The sequence below is a fragment of the Microtus ochrogaster genome, linkage group LG4, assembly GCF_000317375.1.
Source record: "Microtus ochrogaster isolate Prairie Vole_2 linkage group LG4, MicOch1.0, whole genome shotgun sequence".
Lineage (NCBI taxonomy): Eukaryota > Metazoa > Chordata > Mammalia > Rodentia > Cricetidae > Microtus > Microtus ochrogaster.
This window is the reverse complement of record NC_022030.1, coordinates 31,071,141-31,092,423: the sequence shown is the minus strand read 5'-3', so window position 1 is coordinate 31,092,423 and position 21,283 is coordinate 31,071,141. Positions and strand designations below refer to the sequence as shown.

At 40.7% G+C, this 21,283-nt stretch overlaps 1 protein-coding gene across 9 annotated transcripts in view; it reads left to right on the top strand.

The window, feature by feature from the left end:
- The window catches only part of Pam (peptidylglycine alpha-amidating monooxygenase), a 294,614-nt gene that overhangs the window by 173,331 nt on the left and 100,000 nt on the right, over nt 1-21,283 (top strand). For all 9 annotated transcript variants that reach the window (XM_026786116.1, XM_026786114.1, XM_026786115.1 and 6 more), the window contains exons 5-7: nt 4,112-4,199; nt 15,556-15,641; nt 16,990-17,073. In XM_026786116.1, the coding sequence (XP_026641917.1) occupies nt 4,112-4,199; nt 15,556-15,641; nt 16,990-17,073 (258 nt within the window). The remainder of the gene's footprint in view (nt 1-4,111; nt 4,200-15,555; nt 15,642-16,989; nt 17,074-21,283) is intronic.

Below are 21,283 nucleotides of genomic sequence, written 5' to 3'. Positions count from 1 at the left end.
GTATCCAGTTTGACAAGTAGGCCTAGACCTCCTGGAAATCCACTTGGAGAAATGGAGAGAAAACTGAGTGTCCAATGAAAGTTTCTCCCAGGTCACAGTCTTGGAAATGTGCACCGCCCCAGCTGCAAACTGATGTTAGCTAAAAGAGGCTGTAAATCCCGGGAACTTCATGCACTTAAAACAGACTTTGCTTGGAGCTCCAGAAATAGAGCTCATTGTCTGTCTGTCTTAATGTTCTTCCCACACATACTACTGTCTTTCAGTTGGGGTGACATCACCCTTCGGGGAGTCCTCCTACCTGCTCATTTCCCTGTCACCTTCCTCCTTTCATTGATAGGTCTGAGTTACTACTTTGAAGTCTTTTTCCTTCCAAGGTGGTTAGTCCCCAGGGCTTACCTACACAATTCTCCCTGCTCAGAGACATCTAGAGGCCTTCACCGTTAGTAATTTCCCAGTAAACCACTGTTATCTTATTGCCCACCTGGAAGACTGATGGTGGTTGCTCTCTAATCAGCTATAGGACTCGCTTACATTCTCACGAGGCTGTGTTCTGAGTGATGCCACCCTTCCAAGGTTTTGTTTGTTCTGCCTGCTGGAAGAGTACACTCATGTGGCACTTTTTTCTTTATTGCCTCCCTCCTCCTTTTTTCCCTGGCATCCTTTCTTTCTTTGGCATATGATAGGACGTCAGGGGATGAGGAGGAAGGGAGCGGTTTCTCTGAAGATAGGATTTTATGTTTGTAATCTTTGTTTCTTGTTCTGCTGAGATCTCCAAAATCACGTGTATGTCTTCTGTTCAAGTGGACTTTAACCCTATGCACAGGGGGTGGAGCCTTGGCATTTCGATAGGAAGTAGGGACTATAGAAATATATGAAACCAGCCTTGGAAATGAACCTGTCAAACTCTCTTTGCCCATTTGTTGCCTTTAGGTGGAATTTTATAAGCTCTACATTATTGTAAGTCATCTCCTGTTTGCTTGAGATTTACATTTCAATATGACTTCTTTCAGCTGGAGGTATTTTTCATTTCAGTTTGCAGTGGACTGTAGTTTGGGCTATAATTATAAAAATACTTAGGTATATTTTTCATTAGACTATGAAAAAGGATGTCTAGCCTCATGTTTTTCACCTTGTGCCCATAATTTCTTTAGCATTTAAATTAAATCTTGAATTTCAGGGTGAATCTATGACTCCGGAAGAATAAGGCTGTGGTGGGTGTTTTTTTATTTGTTTTAGTATAAGTTTTATAAGTGGGAACTGTGGAATTTTCTTTTGCAACTGCTTAATAATAGACATTTCTCATTTTAGAAATAAAACCATGCTTACAGCTAGTAAAGCTTTGGTGTAAAGCAAGTAAGTACTATGTACAGAAGTATGTCAGGCTGAGGTTTTAAAAGAGATGGCTGGAGAATTTGTGCTTTACTGAACACACGGTGTCAGAAGGTCCTGGGGTTTAAGCAGATGCCTTTGGGTCAGAAGGCCCTGGGGTTTAAGCAGATGCCTAGGCACCCCCATTGTCCTTCTCTTTGTAAAAAGCCCAGGCAGAGTTTATTGCTGCTTTCATAAAAGGATCCTGCTCATCTGCATCTTTTTAGGAGAATTACTGATGACTCACCTTTTTCTCCATAAAAAGGTGGGGCGGTGTTCTCGACTTGTTTCTCAGGCATTAATATAGCATTAATATAAAACAGTTCGACTGATGTTTTCTAAAGGAATCCTGACTGCCCAGGGCTTTCTCTGTCCCTTTGTCCCAAGCCTTCTCCAAGGTTCCTACTTCTGTCCACCCCACAGCTCTGCATTTAATCTGTGAGTGACTTCCATGAAGTGATTTCTCTTTCCCTCCCTGCCCGCCTGTCCCCAAGAGTCACAGTTCCACCTCTGCTGATTGTGTACACCTGAATGTTTAACCGATGCCTGAATCTCAAATTGTCAGGGATCTAAAGCCTTAATTCCTGGAATAAGCTACACATAGTTTTGTTGGTTGTTAACCAAAGTCTCGCAATGATTCAATGGTAAGAAAACTAGCTACTCCCTAGTAAAATAATCCAAGGGGATGAAAACAACACAGGTTATACAAGAGACCAGGAATGAGATTCATTTTTGAAAACCATTCACAGTTTGTCATGGCTACAGAAAAGGGGCTGGAGAAAGGAGCCATCAGTGAAGAGCAACTGCTCTTTCAGGGGACCTGAGTTCCCTTCTCAGCACCCAAGTTGGGCAGTTTACCTGCAAGTCCAGTCTCAGGGAGTCTCACGCCCTCTACTGGCCTTTGTAGGCAACTGAAAACACATGGCAACTATTCATTAGACTCACACAAATGAAAAGAAAAATTAAAAAAAAAAGAAAACAAAAGTATAGACATTGCTGTGAATACATCACACCTGACTGCAGGTAGATTTTCTTTATTATCAGCCAGCTCCGATATCATGACATTGAGACTTATTATTAATTAGGAAATTTCAGCCAATTCTTTATGCCTATTTTTACCTAGCTCTTGGAACTTAAATTGAACAATTTCTTTAAAAAGGAAAAAAAAAGTATAGATGTCCATAGAGTGATACAATTTGAGAATTATGAAACATAAAATTACTAATTATATATTATACCAACGTAAACTTCAGTTGAATAAAAGACAAATAATGACAACTGCTTATACCTTAAAGCTTTTTTTGTTTTGCTTCTGACAAAAAAGGAACCAGAGAGGTTCCTGGGAAGATTCTGGAAGAGAGCAAGGAAGCATTGTCCTTCATGTGAGAGTGGCCAGAACAAGCAGACACCCTTTTCTCTCCTCTGCTTCTCTTGCTAACAAACTATGACAAATTACGAGCTGTTGAAACTTGCAATTTATTCTTTATGTCCAAAACAGCTTCAATCTCCCAGTTCCATTGTATTCTTTATTTAGAGACAGCAGAGCCTCAGGTGATAGTTAAGTCCGAGTTCTAGGCAGCCTCTTTGTTATGTTTTAAGTGGTGCCATGAAAGCCCCCATGGTTTGGTTTTTAAGCTTTAAATTTTTGTTTACAGTGCAGTAAATAAAATGCTTCCAATCTCTTGTGAAAACTGTAAATTGGGTGGCCCAGAGTATGCGTCCCGTGCTTCTTGACCTACCAGAAAATCTGGTGCCACAGTCTGATGCAGAATGTTTTTATTCGATAAATACTCATGCCTCTGTATGTATTTTAGCAAAAAAAAAAATGATGCTTTCTTTATTTTTCCCCAGCGCCAAATAAAAATAGGCAAAAGGTACCTTAAGACACACTTGACATTAGACAATTTAGGGTTTTTGTATGAACTGGTGACACATAAGGTGCTACATCACAGTAGCATGGTCAGTGAGGACAAGCAGTCCCTTCCAAATGGGATCCAGAGTTCATTATCAGCCATTGGTAACACAGCTTTGAAAATGTCTGTATTCTGCACTGCCTTTTTCTTATTGTAGTATCTTCCACTGCTGATTCTGGAAGGAAAAGAGACATACCATTACATAAATATCAGTATTATTTTAGCCAGTGCACTCAGTTCATCTCGGATAAAATTTTATTTCTATATCTTTATAAAGATGCATTTGCACATATATCTTTGTTTCTGCAGGAAATTGTGTGTGTGTGTGTGTTGCACAATGACTGCTATTGCTGTTTAAAGTAACACAGATATGTTGTGAATCCTTCTGCTCATGTTTTCACTGCTCGCTGTACCTTTTGTTTTACTACACCATGGTGCAATGTTTCTGGTACATAACACTCGGCCGAAAGTGGGAAGGAAATATCTTGTGGCTAAAATAGCCTGGAGCATTCACACTATGCCTGTATAATGCACTCACTGCATTAAATGGGACCGTTCATTTTCAAATGTACGTGTTAATAGCAGTCTTTGCCAGCCTGTTAATTATTATTTTCTCTTTTTAATGTGCCGTAGTTTACTATATCCCTACATCAAATTATTAACTCATACTCATCTTGAAGAATGTCAAATATCGGGGCATTTTGCCATTGATACATCAAAGCATCATGGTGATATAGCGATCCAAACTGTTCAAAGATGTAGTCTCTTGTGAGGGTGCCACGCCGACGTAGAACCTGTATTCACACTTGTGTATCATTTTCTCGTGACAGTTGACTTCAAACCACGTGCCAGCATGGATACCGTCCATCATATGCTACTTTTTGGATGCAATATGCCTTCGTCCACTGGAAGTTACTGGTAAGGGTTAGAGGGCTCACACTAGAGTGTAAAGGATTTGTGTAAGGGCTTTGCAGTTGATTAACACGTGAATACCCCTGTTTGTTGGCATCATGTGGCTATCCGAATTATTCAGTCCACTGTGGAGAGGAGAATATCAGCCTTTGTCACTGATTAAATGTCCCCATGGAGCATGGAAATTGAGATTACTGATACTCTGATATCAGTTTTTGTGCAGTTCATGGTTGCACTCCCAAAAGCATGGCAGTTCTGTTCGTGGTGATTTCTTTTGTCCCGTGCATTGTGCTACATAGTCTGTATGTATCATTTCCTTTACCCTAATTTCTCTGCAAAGCAAGTGTTTTTATTCAAACTTCACAGACAAGAAGCTGGGATGTCAAGTTTTCTAATTGACTCAGGGAATCAGCTGCCTGGAGTACAGGCATGTCTTAAAATGTCCGATTCCAAAGTCCTGATATTTTCAGTTTGACTTTGCTGTTTGATGTTTATTGGCGGCGCTATTGCGGTTTTAGGAATGATTTTAATCACTCTGGTGAGTCTTCCTATTGCGCCACGATTATCAGTAAGCCCTTATGAAATGCTAGTCGCAGAGGGGTGGTAGATGACGTGGGGGAAGGACCACAGTGCTCTGTTCCATTTTGTTCTTCAGTGTGTATTGAGGATCTGTGAAGTCTGAAAATACCAATGCATTCTAAGCCTCCTATGTTTTTTCACCGCCAATCGGAATCACTGTGAAGTGTTTAGCAGTCCAGAGTGAGTGCCCTGTTTGGCCGTACACTGAGAAGGGGTTTGTTTTGATGTCTTGCTCCTACATAATCATGTAGAGCAAAGAACCTTTCTCAGTGTATCCTGATAGTCACTAGTCTGGGGTGAGGCTTGCGGTAGCAGCTTTCTAGTCATTTTGATAATAAGCAATCGTAATGTGTGTTTGGAACTTTGCAAAGCACAAGGCAATTAGTGGAAATCTCCACGGACCGAGTGCCATCAAAGCTTTTGTTAATAGGCTTAAGTTATTTGATGTAATGGGCATATCACATAGGAACCAAACTCATGTGACTAGGTTTATATAAAAAATGGAATTAGAAAAAATGGCCACTAATGCCCTTTGATAGCAACATTTTTTATTTTATCTCTTTAGCAAATTTTTATAAGTAAGATCCCACATTGGAAGATTATTATTTGACAGTCATTTCTGACCGGAATTAGAAAAATAGCAGCTAATGCCTTTTGATAGCAACATTTTTATTTTATCTCTTTAGCAAATTTTTATAAGTAAGATTCCACATTGAAAGATTATTCTTTGACAGTCATTTCTGAGTCTTCTACAAATTGCACCCTTTGTATGCTTTAAAAAAATATTCCTTTTGTAATTAGCAGTGTAGTCTTTTAGATTGGGATTTATTAACTAGCTAGAAAGAATGTAAGCTCTTTGTATGTGCTTCGGCTTCATCTTGCCTGCAGGGGTGATGTTATAATGATGCTAACCGCTAAAACTTTATATGAGATGCAGGTTCTCTGTTTGCTGTTCTCATATAAAGGGAATGCCAAAGCAGCCATATTATTTTGGCCCTTTAAATATTTATTGGTATTCTTAAACATGCCATTTTGAAACTTTATATATAAAATATAGTGCCCAAGACTTCCAGCTTTGGTTGAGGGGGATGTTAAGAAAATACCACTGAAAGTGGAATGGTGTGGTGATCGCCGTGACTGTGTATGTTGTTTTGTTAAAATTAATATTTGAAAGACAACAGAAAAGAATGAAGAAGCAGCAAACCCATCGCTGGATGCCCTGCGGACGCCTCTTAGCTTATTTGATTCATTGATTTTTAGATCAATGTTAGGTCAATCATAAAACCTCTTTTATGCTAATGTTTCAAAATTCTATAAGTGTGCATCACGCACCTTCTGTGAACCTGCCAAGGAAGGCGAGACCACCAGGAGCTAGAGACGTGTGCAGAGGTGGACGTGCCTTGTCGGGATGACGCACCACTGAGTAACTAGGATTTTGTGTGACACTGATTCTGCATCATTTTAAATGTAATTTAAAATATCTGCCTGGTTGTTCACATTCTCATTTCATCTATATATTTGTAATAATGGGCTCTGTAACCATAAAACAAGGAAAATAATTGATACTATTCTTCTTCTTTTAGCCAAGTCCAGAGTCTTCATTTAACATTTAAAAGTAGATATAGGAGCTTTTCAATATGCAAAGTAGAAGACATGCATTAAGTAAAGCTGCCCTACTCACTCTGACTTTACAGTCTAGACTTGCAGTTCGTTTAAAGTTAATATAGATTATTTTCTCTCCAGTGTCTGGCAAGCTCCATTCCTCTCTGTAAAAAATTAGAATTCATGGCACTTCATGGGCCGAACTTGTAGGTTGCTTCAAAGGACATTGTGCCTCCCGCCCCCACCGCCTCACAGGCTCTGCACTAGAGATGGTCTGTGATGTTTTCCCATCATTTGCCCTCCTGTGCTCCCATCTGGATCACACTAACACCAAAAATATGTCCAGGTCCAAAATTCTGTATTCTTTTCTGAAATTTGAACAATGAGATTTATCATATTCATTTTAAGTTGCAATTCTGGTATCCAACTCTTCCAAGACAGACGGCATTTAAAAAAAGGCTCTCCAACTCTCGGGTGATTTTCAGTGTGATATCTGTACTGATTTTTGATGCTTAGTAATATCGATCATCAGTTTATGCGCTAGAAAATTCCTCAGGGAACACAAAGCTATTTTAACAAAGTGTAAACACCTAATAAGATATATATGGTTTTTAGCAGTCAAGCTTGTATTTCCTGCTGTCTGTTTGCTCCTGAGATCCAGTACTGCTCTTCCCTCCCCAGTGCCTGTTTCTCATGAGGTTTTGTTTGCACTGCCAGCTCATTGGCAAATGGATCTTTAATATAGAAAGCATTTTTCCCCTGAAATTATGAAGTTATAATTCATCCTCTGTCTTCAGGCAGCACTTTTAATACGGAGGCAAAGAGCCGTTCTGATGTTTCACTGTGGAGCTGCCCTCCTTTGCTCTTTGTAATTGCCTCTTTCTACTGTTCATTAAAATATATTTACAGTTATATTAAGTTTACATGAAAATAGTAGACACAGCATGAAGCAGTTTTCATTATGGAGTCATTTTAATTTTAAAGTTTTTTTTTTCCCTTCCACACACATTCTAGTCTTTTGTGTCTCATTCCAAATTAGCAGCTCACGCTGTTAATGTGTCTAGTTAATTATATGCATGTACGCTTAAATTGCATACGTTGATGCAAACCTTTTAATATACTGTGGGGTGGTCTCTTTATGGTTCGAATGGGCCTGATGCTCAATTCCAAATTAACATACCTCTGGAGGATGCAAACAGGGACCAGCTGATGGGAAAGCAAACTCTCTGACGAGCTATGTCAAGAAGGCAGAAGTATTTGTCCCATGTAATCTAATACCTTCAGATGCCCGCCTGTTAATACGGAAGAATATTAGCCATATTTAGGGACCAAGAATGAGGAATAGCAGGAAGAGGGAATGCGTGCACTTCTCGCCACATCTCCAGCCCCGCTCTTAGGGATGAGAAAGAAAATGTAGATTACATGCACTCACGCATGTAAATGTACAGACCTGTACTAATAACTACTAAATATGCAGGTCTTGGAAAATAAAGTTTGCATTGTTCTATTCTGTGAATACATTACTGCACCTTCATTCTTATATTAGTAATTTTGTCAATAAGTAGTTGTTCACTGAGAGTTTCAAGATTTGAAGAAATATAATAATTTTTATTTAAATAAGTTACTAGCTTTTGGGGTAATAGCTTTAGAGTGCTATTTTTTTTAAAGATTTATTTATGTTTATGTGGTGTGCCTGTGTTCACGTGCAGGCATGCATGTGTACCATGCTTCTGCATGATGCCCGGAAAGCCAGAAGACAGTGTTGGATCCCTTGAGACTAGTGTTACAGAGAGGCCTGTGAGTTTCCCTGTAGGTGATAGGAACCAAACTCAGATGCTCTGTAAGAGTGGGAAGTACTGCTAACTGTCAAGCCATCTCTGTACCTTCGAATGCCTTTTGTTGGTTTGTTTGTTTTTAAACATATGTGATTATAGAGTTCTACATTTTGTGTTCTGTTGAGTGCCAAGTGTGGTGATTAAGCAACTGAAGGCAATTTAAGATTTTTTTTGTCTTCAGAATATTGAGGGCACAATACTGAGAGGCTGCAGATAATAATTATGTGCTCTATACTTCAAGAAGATAGAGGGTTTGTTCCAAAAATTTGATAAATGTTTTGAGTGTTCGAGGAGATCCATATGTGAACACCCAACTTGAACTTCAACTATTGTACAGTACTCTGCTGATATGAACACTTTTATGTTATTTCTGCATCGGTTAAACTGTCTACATGACCAAACCCACCAAAATGTTAGGCCGTTAGAGTTTGTGGGCATTTAAATGTCCAGCCTTTTGCATGGCTGTCTGTGCATAGCTAAAACTATATTTAGTTCTTATAATGAATTTTTAAACTACTCCTAGTAATACTTATGACCAACTCATCTTTGGGAGTCAGTGATGGCTTCTACGAGTTGTTTGATGTTTTTTTAAACAGGCAAGTCCCAGCTGGCTAGAGGAGGCCATTTCCAGCTGTTCTAATTTAGCATCATTCTCCAGCTAAAGAAGTAGAGTGCTTCCCCATCCTCTGAAGTATTAGCTGAAATCCCTTTCAACTGCTTCTATTTATTAACCACCTGCTGTGTCTTTTTAAATGCCACCCTCTCCGCAGGGTTGAGGATGCTGAGGAGAGGAGGAAACACAAGTCACTAGAGCACGTCTGTGCCTGTGTGTAGCACACTCTGCTTGGTTACTCACTCCAGTGTCTTTTCACCTTAGTGAGGACGTTTGCCAGGGAAGGCCCCAGTTCTGCTGCTTGCCTCCAGACCATAAGGATTCTTGAGAGCAGGGTTTGCCTACACCACCTGTTACAGCTTCTCTGCATCCCGGGTACATTGAACACCTCCTAGCAGCATTCCAAGTGTTCCCTGCAGTGCCTTCTTTGTTTCTTCTGCCATTGAAACTTCTAAAAAATTGACAGATAGAGCACCCCTCTCAGCACAACGAAAACAGCAAACCTCCCAAACCCACTTCATGTTAGGCACTATATGCATTTACGTGCAATCTTTTGTCACAAATTTTCCTGGACTGGAATCAACTGTCTCTGCCTCCCTTTATTCATTGTTTATCTGTTTCTCTGGGCAGGGTCTCTACTCCTTGCTGACCTTGCCCTGGTTCTTACCCCTATCTTTTGAGTGCTAGGGTTAAGACCACTAGTCGTGCTTACTTTAGGGATTCACCCTTTGCCCTCTTACAAGCTAGGCAAGTACTCTACCAACTGAGCTGCAGCCTTATCCTCTTCCACCACGTTTCTTTTGCCTTAATATTGTAACTGAGTTGTATGAGGATGGAAAACACATATCCACTGGTTAAAACACGGTTGGTATCTGTTCTAACTCTGAATGGACAGTGCTTATGTTCCTTGGCTAATAACTGAAGTGATAGAGTTGGTGGAAGGAGCCCCTTAGCATTTACTCGGGTTACTAGTGCCATGACTACAACCATTTTGACAGTTTCAAAAAGAGATTGAGGGAGCTAGAGAGATGGTTCAGCAGTTAGGAGCACTAGATTGTCTTCCAGAGGACCTGACTTCAATTCCCAGCGTGCACATGGCAGCTCACAGCTCTCAGTGTCTTCAGTTCCAAGGGATCAGACATGCTCTTCCAGCATCGACACCGCAAAACAGCCAAACACATAAAATAAATACTTTTAAATAAAACACTCTGTGTGATTTTGATTATCTTTCCTTACAAGACCAGCATTCGAGTTAAACAAAGTAGTGACATTATACCATAAAATGTTACTGAGCATCTTGGGTTCAAATGTTCCTTAGTAGTTGTCCCCGGACGTTTTTTGTTTTCATTTTGAAGACAGGAATTCTCTGTGTAACAGTTCTGAATATCCTGGAACTCAGTTTGTAGACTAGGTTGGCCTTGAACTCAGACACCTGCCTGCCAATCCAGAGATCAAAGACCTGCACCACCACACCCTGCTTAAACAGGGCTTCTAGTCCTGCCTTATTGGGCTATGAAAGAGTAAGCTCTGTGGTGTACAGTTCTTGTAGAGCCTCCATGGAAGGATGACTTGGTTTGCACTGAGAAATTGTGCTTCATTCCCTCTAGCCTTACAGACTTTATTGGCTTTCTCACTGGGGTGAAGGGGTCTCAGGGGCTGTTCCTATGATGTTGTTCATCAAGCTACCCCATTCTTATCTAGCTTAGTAAGTATTCTTTGAATTACTGTGCAAATGCATAACTACCCTAACGTTCACATGGAATTATCTGAATTGGCAAAAACATTCCATAGGTTATAGTGCAGTTAATTATATTTGGATATTTAATGCAGACCAGTGCAGTTTTGAAAGGTGACAATATCCCACCCATGCCATTGGTTATTATGTTGTGTTTCTAAAAATAAAAGGAACAAAAATGAAACCCACCTCCAACCTGATGTTAGCTTTTCTGGCTGTGGGCACTGGATACCTAATGTATTGCAGTTGAAATTTACAACCTGCTCTATTTGTTTCTTTTCCTCTTGATGTAATAAATTCCATCACAAAAGCATCTCAGGGGAAGGGTATTTATTCCAACTCACAGGTCAGGGCATATCCATATGGCAGGGAAGTCAAGGCAATAGGAGCTGGTCACAACAGAAGCAAAGTGATTAATGCTGAGTCCCATGCCTAAGATATGATGCAAATGGAAGCTAACATGAGCCAGTATACCTGATCAAAATAGTCCCTCGCAAGCATGCCCAGAGGCTAAAGAAGCCCACACAGTTGTGCCTGGAAGCTGCTTCCTAGGCAATTCCAGATCCCATCACATTGACAGTATACACTAACCTCATAAAACCATGCAGATTTAACGGCAAGACCTGACATCTTGGGTTTCATTATTTTATCCAAAAGAAATTATAAGGTATTTTTTCCCACCTTGCCTAAGTAACCTTAGGTTTCAAATAGCCCTTAAGAGATACAACCAGGGAGTGCTTTAATAGTCACTCATAATTTATAGGGATAATTCAACATGGTGAGACTACTCTCTGCCATGCTGGGCACAATCAGAACACCTCCATGCCATCTGAAAGATTTCCTTATGGCTTAGAGGTGAACGGTTTCCACAGGGAAGATCCAAGAACCCAGAGCCATCTTCACTTAAAATGTTAATTGTTCCCCCCCCCTTTAAACTATCAATGTCACTGTTTGTTAATAGAATGTAAAACTGCTTCGTACCATCAACAAAAATCATCTCTCTTGCTCTCTCAATTTACTTTCTTCATTTAGTTCTCACAGTTGTTAAGTTTAAGATTATTTTCAGTTTAGTTCTCACTCTCGTTAGGTCTAAGATTATTTTCAGTATCGATATCCTTCTGTGAGTCAGCATCACTTAGTTATGTATTGAATACATTTTAAAAATATATATGGACATTGTTTTTTAATTACGCTAAGATTTCAAAACAATTATGTGTGTGTGGGGGGGAGGGTCTTTTGCCTGCATGCCTGTCTGTACATGGACCACCTGTGAACAGTGCCCAGAGATGATGTGGCATGTCCCTCTGTATGCTGTGAATATGTTTTATTACTATTGGTTATTAAAGAAGCTGACTTGGCCAATAGCCAAGTAAAATCGAGCCAGGCAGAGATACAGAGAGAAAAAAGACAAAGTCAGGGAGATGCCAGCAACCTCCAGAGAAGCAAGATGTGAGGTAGCACCACGGCCACTTGGCAATAAATAGATTACTAGAAATGGATTAATTTAAGTTGTAAAAGCTAGTTGGTAATAAACCTGAGCCATTGGCCAAACAGTTTGTAATTAATATTAAACCTCAGAGTAGATATTTGGGAATTGGCAAGCAGGAGAGAAACCTCCAGTATGCATTGAAGCAAGAAGAGGGTGTAAGATTCTCTGGAACTGGAGTCTGTTTGTGAGCTGTCATGCAAATGCTGCGAACCAAACTCAGGTCCTACGGAAGAAAAGTCAGCACTCTTTTTTTTTTTTTTTTCAAGACAGGGTTTCTCCGTAGCTTTTGGTTCCTGTCCTGGAACTAGCTCTTGTAGACCAGGCTGGCCTCGAACTCACAGAGATCCGCCTGCCTCTGCCTCCCAAGTGCTGGGATTAAAGGCGTGCGCCACCACCACCCGGCGAAAAGTCAGCACTCTTAACCAGTGAACCATATCTCCAGCCTTAAGCTAAGTGTGTGTGTGTGTGTGTGTGTGTGTGTGTGTGCGCGTGCGTGCGTGCGTGCGTGCACGCAGGTTCTCATGAAAGCCAGAAGAGTTTGTCAGGTGTTCTGGGACTGGAATTATGAGTGGCTATGAGCCCAGTGTGGGTGCTAGGAACTAAACATAGGTTTTTGTGGAAGAGCAGCAAGTATTCCTAACCACTGGGTCATCTCTGTAGTCCCAAGATACGGTTTGGAAGTTGTTATTCTGTCAGACCTGACGAAAGTAGAACGTGAAATTGTTTGATATTGTGACTGGGTCAGAGCAGTTTATTCTGCCTGAAATTTGATTTTAGAACTGCATGTACACGTTTTTCCCTTCAGGTATGATGGTATCAGTAACGTTTATCTCCCTAAGATAGTCTCTGCCTGTAAATCAGTCTCGTGAGTTGTGATGAAAGAAAGAGTGGCAGCCGGAACTATGCTCTGTGGCTTCGCTGTGTGACCTTTGCACTTGCTTGAACTGACTGACTCCCTGGGTTTCAAAGTGCAGCCAGTTTACAGCATTCCTAAGAGAGTGAAGAGCAGCCGGGCAAGTAATGTTTCAAATGTGCTGGGGCTTGTATTTTGCTTTTATCGTAAATTTTTAATTATTATTTTACATGTGACAATGCAGTATCCTTTTAGTCAACTCGATGAAGTGTCTGAGCACGTAAAGTGAAGGAAGCAAACTGCACCACCTCGTTGCTAACTGCCGGGCAGACTCCACAGGTTCTGTGAAAACAGGACAGAAGGCTTTGTCTCTAAACTCACGCTCCTGTTCTGGTTAAAGAGATGGATGATGAAGCCAAGGCTTGGTGTGGTAGTACAGTTAAAGAAGAGAAATTTGTGATGGAGTCAGAGGAGGCTTCCCTGAGAAGGAAAACTAGAACTTGGCCTGGAAGTGGAGTGTATTCTTACTATGTTCTCTGTTACACGTCCATCTGTTTCTGTGTTGAAAATTACCTCCATGACGGGTGTTGGTGGCGCACGTCTTTAATCCTGGCACTTAGGAGGCAGAGGCAGATGGATGTCTGTGAGTTTGAGGCCATCCTGAACTACAGAGCTAGTTCCAGGACAGGTTCCAAAGCTACAGAAAAACTCTGTTTCAAAAAACCCAAGGGAAAAAAAAATTGACTTCCATATCAGAGAAAGTGATTATCTTAACACTGCCATCACACGGGTGTAAGGTATATTATGTAGTTGTTGTAAAGTATGGAAATTGCCACTGAAATCCTTAAGCTTTAATATCCTACAAGGAGTAAGATCTATAGTTCATCACCTCTGACAGTTTCATTTATTTAACTATTATACAAAGAAGCCAAGACAATGTTTATGCTTCTGGGCACTGTCCAACATCCTAAAGCCCTTTAACACGTTTGGCATGAGGATGTCTTAGACATTTGTTCCAAAACACAGTCCTCACATGGTCGAGATCCTTCATCTTTAGTGCATTGTACTTGACAGTGAGCAGTAAGAAACAACTGGTTGGTGGGTTTTACAACACACATTGCACAGTCTCTCTGCAACCTGATTTATAGAAGCAAGCGCATTTGCTATGCATAATGTTTGGGACACGCTGATGCTGGGTCTCTCGTTCTTAATTCCGATGTCCTTTTCCCCAACCCTATCCCTGTTTGTAACAGAAAATCGGGCAAGAGTTCCTGCCTGAGTTTGAAAGAGAGACGGATTTACCAATGGTTTTTGTAGAGGTGACCTCTGTATTTTCAGATCTGCAGCCTCAGATCTGTTTAAGAAGCCACAACATCCTGCCTTTTCAATCTCTCCAGACCATGTTTTTATCTTTGTGAGCCAGCTACCACCAAAGAAGCTGTATTTGTCTTTCTTCTTGATAGTTTTCAACCTTTATGGTCTGTTTTATTTCCTGCCTCTGACCTTGTTTGGCCCCAATTTTCCAAAACACAAACATAAAGCAGTATAAAAAAAATGTAGCCTGGCCATGTTTTAAATAAATCTAATTCAATAATGGGACGAACCGAGGGTTATAATGTTGTTAGAAACAATATGATTTGCCATCAACTTATCATATATTAAATTAGGTCTACCAGAGGTCCTGACTATAACATTTGCCTGACTTACGTCACTATTATGGCCCTGAAAAAGGGGTTTACGTATACAAGCTGTTGGGTTTTCAAGGGATGATTCATACCCCCAAGAATCACAACTGTTGGGGGACCCAGGGCAGGAACTGAAGAGAGGTTCTGCACTTGAGTGCTCCTCTCACCTTGAAGTCTATCCACAGTGGGTAATGTTTTAATAAGTGAGCATTTTATTAAACAGTGCATTACAATATGTAGTGCCTTGGTTTGTGAAGAGTTTTCTACTTATATCTCTCATTTGATTTACAGAATAGCTGCGAGAGGTAAATATCCCTGCATTACGGAGAAAGCTAAAACACTAAGCGGTAACACGAAGTGGCACTTGCGCCACATGAAAAATTCATAAATGCAAGCCAGTGTCCATAATCTTTTTAAAGTCCTGCGTGTGTGTGTATGTGTGTCTGTGTGTGTATAATATAATCAAAAATTCCTATTGTATGTATGTGTGTTTGTGCGTAGTATAGTCAAAGGCCCTTTAAGTTGATGTGCAAATTTTGTTTATCCTTCTGAGGACTCGTATTTGTTGATAAGGTCCAAAATGTATTCATAGCATCACTGATGGCAAAAGGCAAAACGTAGATGTCACTGTTGTCAGTGTCTGTCTTGAGAGCCGCTTCATTAGGTTTGCTTATGCAGTACAGTGTTGAGCATTATGACTGGCTGTCTACCTGTTTGCAAATTGGTCATTTCACATAAGAATGTATCCAGGCGTAGGCTGTATATCCACAACAAAGAATTGCTTCCCATCCCTTTTTCGGGCGCTTCTTCCAGTCAGAACTTGCTCCAAACAACATTGGGTTCTTAAGCCTAAAAATACAATGAATATATAGTGATGTGTTTGACCTTTAAATACCTGCCCAAACGTGGAACTGTTTATATATTTCTTTGTCTGAGTAGGTGTGACAGCTACCTTTTTTTTTTTTTTTCAGGTTTTGTGATGAAGGAACCTGTACAGATAAAGCCAACATTCTGTATGCCTGGGCGAGAGATGCTCCCCCGACCCGGCTCCCCAAAGGTACATCTGAAATGTCTTGCGTGGTCTTACTAGTGTTCATCGGCGTATTAATGGTCCTTTCTAAAAGGGTCCTATGCCTGTGAGCCATACTGCAGTCTCATTCAAAGTGCCAGCCTCACCTACTTTGTACTGAAAGGTAGCTGGTCACTTTTTCTCACCTCTTTGGTAAGTAGTTTGCTCTCGAAACAGCTTGGATTGAATTAGAAAACAATCACGTGTACCTCAGATCACCTTTGGCCTAAGGCACATTGGCTCTTGACAGCAGGAATAGTTCCTGAGCCAAGAGAGCCCTGGAAATTAAATAAATTGCTGTTTCAGCAGCAATAATATTTTTTTTAAGTCCTGGAATTTAGATATTTAATGTAATGTCAAACTTAGCTGGCTTCCTGACTTTACCTGTAAATTGTTGATAGAAGCATCTCTCGTGTCTGAGTGAATAGTGAGATGCTCTCTTATTGCAAAAAAATGCTTCAGAATATTAAAAAGAGTGCACGGTTTGTCTATGGGATACATGAGCTGTGGTGAGAAGTGGATTTTAAGATGCACACGCCCTACCCTCCATCCCTAGCTCATGCCGTCACCATCGATTGCATTGCTTCAAATCAGCGAGCAATCTCTCTGCCCATTACCTTGTGCCCACCAACAGGCTTAAACATCCTGGAAGGTCTGTCACCGATGTGATGACATTTTGAGAGCACATGCATTTTCTCAGCCTGTGAATAGTAGGTATATTTTAAACATGTCACTAACAACCTCCACATGAAGGCATTCATTGATGCCTGGATTGTGTGACCTAGCTAGTAAGGCCATTCACTGAAGCCTGGATTGTGTGACCTAGCTAGTAAGGCCATTCACCGAAGCCTGGATTGTGTGACCTAGCTAGCAGCTGGTCTCCTCTGTGTCACTTTTGAAGACCCTGTCTTCATGTGGGAGGGAAAGTAGCCACTCTGAGATACTTCTAAGAATCTCTTTCCTACAACCACTTCGAAAATGTAAATCATAATGTTTATTAAACAGAAATAGAATCTTTTTATATGTTTGTTAAACAGCCAACAGGGACAGAATTTTGTCCCACTGTTTCTTTCCCAGTGAGTGGTCTGTTTGGTTAAAGGACCAGGGACCTCTCTGGTTCTAAATTGGGAACTAAGAATATAGATTCTTTACAGATTTGGTTAAACATTCTCTGGCCAATGCAGTTTCTTTCATCTTCTGTGTGCTGATTTTATATGGTGGAAGTCATTTTGTGCCCCGAGGGTTTCATGACCAGTAGCACAAAATGACTCCTGACTGTAACGCATGTAAGCCCCAGCTTCCATCATGACAGTTTGCTTGTTTTATAATGATTTAGGTGTTGGATTCAGAGTTGGAGGAGAAACTGGAAGTAAATACTTTGTCCTTCAAGTTCACTATGGGGATATTAGTGCTTTTCGAGGTAAGTTTTGAAGTGTTGGAACTGAGCAAAATGTTCAATACTTTATTACTTAAACGAGGTGGGCTATTATCCATGTAGTAAAATGAAGGATTGTTCATATATTCTGCCAAGCAGGGATAACTGCCTTACGTTGCTTTAATTTGCAACTGCTGAAGGAATGGCTTTGTTTCTAAAGGTTATTTCCACAATGCAAGCTTCCATCCTACTATGCTCTCATTTTTGCTGGCGTCCAATGCGTTTGTCTAACCTGCTTGCTCCTATGCCTATCAGAAGTGTCACTCAGTGCAGTCAATACCATTAGAAAGCACAGAAAGGACCTACTGGCTTATTTACTTTGTGGTGAGCAAGCCACAGGGAGAGTGAACAGATTCTGCAAACCATCTGGCAACTGCTGAATTTCATGCGTAATTCGCATGGCCGCTGCATGCACCCCTCCACGTCCTCTGTACTGAGGCACTGGTCTCAGTCGCTGGTTAGCATACGAAATCATCCGACACAAGTATCTCTACCTGTGATCACTGGGCATTTCATTAAAAATGCCCCTTCTCCTGTTAATGAACCATCAACATGACTACTGGGCCCTGTTCCCAAGGCAACCAAAAGTGGTATTTCTTATTTGCTCTGGGGCTTGTAGCGAACTCCAACTATGTTTTGAATTTGTGCTCATGGTTCCATGAGATTGTAAATAGTAACTGAGTTCTCATTGGCTTATGACTGTTTTCCTGTCCTGGAATGACATACTTCCTCCTGAATTCCATATTGTGATATGTAGAATAACTGACCAGACAAATTTTCTTCCTCAAACATATTTGATTTCCATCCAGTAACAAGTTCTAGAAGCAGGTTGTAGTAATAGGAGCGGCGGGGCTGAGTCCCCAGCACCCCGGCCGCCTGCCCGGCTAGCTTATGCCCGAAATAATTACACGGAAACTGTGTCTGTACCTATGAAATACACTCTAGAGCAGTGGTTCTCAACCTTTCTAATGCTGCAACCCTTTAATACAGTTCCTCATGTTGCGATGACCCCCAATCATAAAGTTATTCTTCGTTGCTACTTTATAACTGTAGTTTTGCTACTGTTATAAATTGTAATGTAAATATCTGATATGAGACACCTGTGAAAGAGCCATTTGACCCAAAGGCTGAGAACCACAGCCTCAGAGCTTTTCCTGAGAGATCCCCCCATGTTGTAGAGAGACTCCCTAGGTTCTCAGCCCTCAGAAATGGAGCACCATGTTGTCTTCCTCTAGAAAAGTATATTGAAAGTAGTAATTTTATATAACTGAACACTTCTAATTAGACACGTGATCAGTTAAATGAGAACCTGTAGACCAGTGTACAATCCTAACTTACAAACAAAATTTGTGTATATGTGTGTGTGTGTGTATATAAACAAAAACTCCAGTCACGACAAAAAAGCTTTCCATCTCTGCCCCATAACCTGCTCGTAAATTGCCAGCAGTTGAGATTGCTGAGACAAGGTTTTGCTGCAAGCAGAGGAATAAAACAATGTTTGTGTTTGAGAAACAAAGCCAGAAACAGTTTGCTCTGGAATGCTGCAACTGGCCTCGGTCGAACAGGCAGCTTCTGGTGCTGCCTATGGAACGCTGATGGAACTCGTGTTTTGGAAATGGCAAGTAGGCTGTCCCTGAGGCCCACAGCCAGACCAGCTCAACCCACCCACACACACGCAAACCAGATTCTCTGTCCCTCTGTGAGACACTGAACTTTGCTGTCAACATAATTCCTCAGAGATTTTTCTCAAACTCCTGACAGAGGCTGGCTGCATTCCTCAGAGAAAATGGATGATAGGCACTGATGTTTGAAAAGCATGACACTTTAATAATTTAATCTCTTACTGCTGACTCATTTTAGAATTAGTGTTAATATTAAGGTAATAATGTCCTGGTATTTTAATATATAAGCAAACAACTTTTCTTACTGTAAAATGCAGATGGGAAATTTCATGTAGTGGCTTCTCTCCTTTCTAGACTAGTTTTTCCAAAAGAAGCTATATAAAAGGTATAAAGACAGCCAGCATTAATATTCAGAGAGCTTATTGTAACATAAAATAGTGTATCACTTACTCTAATAGAAAAGTGTAAAAAATAATTCCCATAATTCATTCAGTGCCAGTCGATACGATCTTGTCACATGGTATAGAACATTAAGGGAGCACACAGAAGAGCATCAAATCTCATTGAAATAAGGAAACGGACATTTTCCATTTATTGAATTGGGGATGGATAGGAGTTGAATTATACAACTCAAGACTACCAGACTTGGGTAAGCCTAATACAGTTTGAGAAACTTTATAAATTAATGTGTTATTTTGGAAAATGATTTTTCCATTTCATAAAATTTGTCACTTAATATATTAAAAGTTTTCTAAATGATGAGACTTTGTTTTTAAAATGAGCTACATAGTCACAGTTGTGTGCAGTTAAAGCTATTAACATGAAAAAATAGACAATTAGCAAAACAAAAGTAAATAATATTTGAACAGGGTATCTGTACTTGTGTGTGCTTGTGTGCATAGGTGGACCTTGATGAAGAAAGATAAGAGGAAAGAGCTGATGAGCAAGAAGGGGCTGTGTCAGCACTTTCTTTTAAAATGACATACGTGTCTTTACAATACAGTTTTTATCCCATAGTATTTCTTATTAATTATTTTTTTTAAAAAATGATCTTTTCTCATTTTACATTCCAATCCCTGTTTTCACACCCTTCCCTCCTCTTGCTCCCTCCACCTTCCCCCTCAGCCCCATCCACTCCTCATCCTTTTCCTCCTTAAGTACCTGCCAGTGAGGGTACTGCATCCACTCTCACCAGCTGAGAGCAGGTCCCCGTGTGTGCGTGTGTGCGTGTGTGCGTGTGGATAGGCTCAGGCCCGCCCGAGTCCCCAGCAGAGTTACTTCTGTTGAAACAGGTTCTGTGCAAAATGCTACATTTCTCTTCATAAACAATTGAAAGAGGAGAAAACAGCATCTTCTACTTATGAAAGTGCATCCGATATGTGTGGTGTATGTATAGCTGTGCCCAGAAATGCACGAACATATGAAAAGCCGCTACTCTGATAGCAACGTCAGTGAAGATTGGAACTTTACGACTTAAGAACTAGGGATGATATTTTCTATATGTTGTAAATCAAAAAGAGTATAACACTCCCAGGAAATTTCGGCTTCCTCCTGAAAAGTGGGGAGATATTTGGCTTAAGCGAGCCAGCATTTTTTCCCCATTTACAGAAAGGATTTTTTTAAGAAACAGACCTCCCACAATGATGGTAAAGAACCTCCTTAAACTTGTGGGGCCATGATTGACAGTCAGGAAGCATAAACCACAGTCAGAAAGTCTTAGGCTAGAATCTCTCACAGTAGGAAAAAGATGGCATATGAGTTCTGGGAGATCGTATGAAAAACTTGTTTTGTAACTGTACCAAATATTAAGCTGTAAAAGCTTCATCAAGAGTCACTTAGCTTTTTGAAACGCCATGGCAGTCCCTGGCAGGCATGGGCTGTTGCAGGGCACTGCTTTCCTGCCAGCCAGAGTTTACTCTCTCAGTAGTGCAAACACAGAAGGAGTGTGTGCACGGAAAGTCATAGATGAGCATGCTATTAATGGAGGCTGTAGAGAGGCAGAAGCATCCACGTCAACCCAGGGAGGCGAGGTGCGGTTTGGGGGAGGAGGCTTCTTAGAACCTGAGCAAGGCTCTGTAAGCTAAACTAGAGCCCCCATGTCCTAGCGTCAGGAGGGAAGATCATTCCAACGGCAAAAAAACATCCAGAGATATGAGAGTGAAATACCCCCATGCCCGGCAACCTCTTAGTGATTAATTTGACGTTACCAGAGAAGGGAGATGTGGCAAGCAATTAGAAAAGAATGTATTAGAGAGTAATGGCCCTGGTAAGACTTGGGTCTGAGAGCACTCCCTCCAGAGGTGTTGGAATCACAGTCTCAGTTTGTCGTGCGGGCCAGTTCCACGCTTGAGCATGTAGAAAAGCCACTAACACTGTAAACGGGTAGCCAGGATGGGGGATGGGAAAGTCAGAATGATTTATTAAGTGTACACTGGTTAATTATTTACAAATTATATTTCAAGGGAAATTACAAATAGTCTAATTGAAAATGATAGCCTTATATAGGTAATAGCATATCTCAGAGTTTAATGACTCTAAATCTAGACAGCCTAATAATGGCACATCCTTGTTCT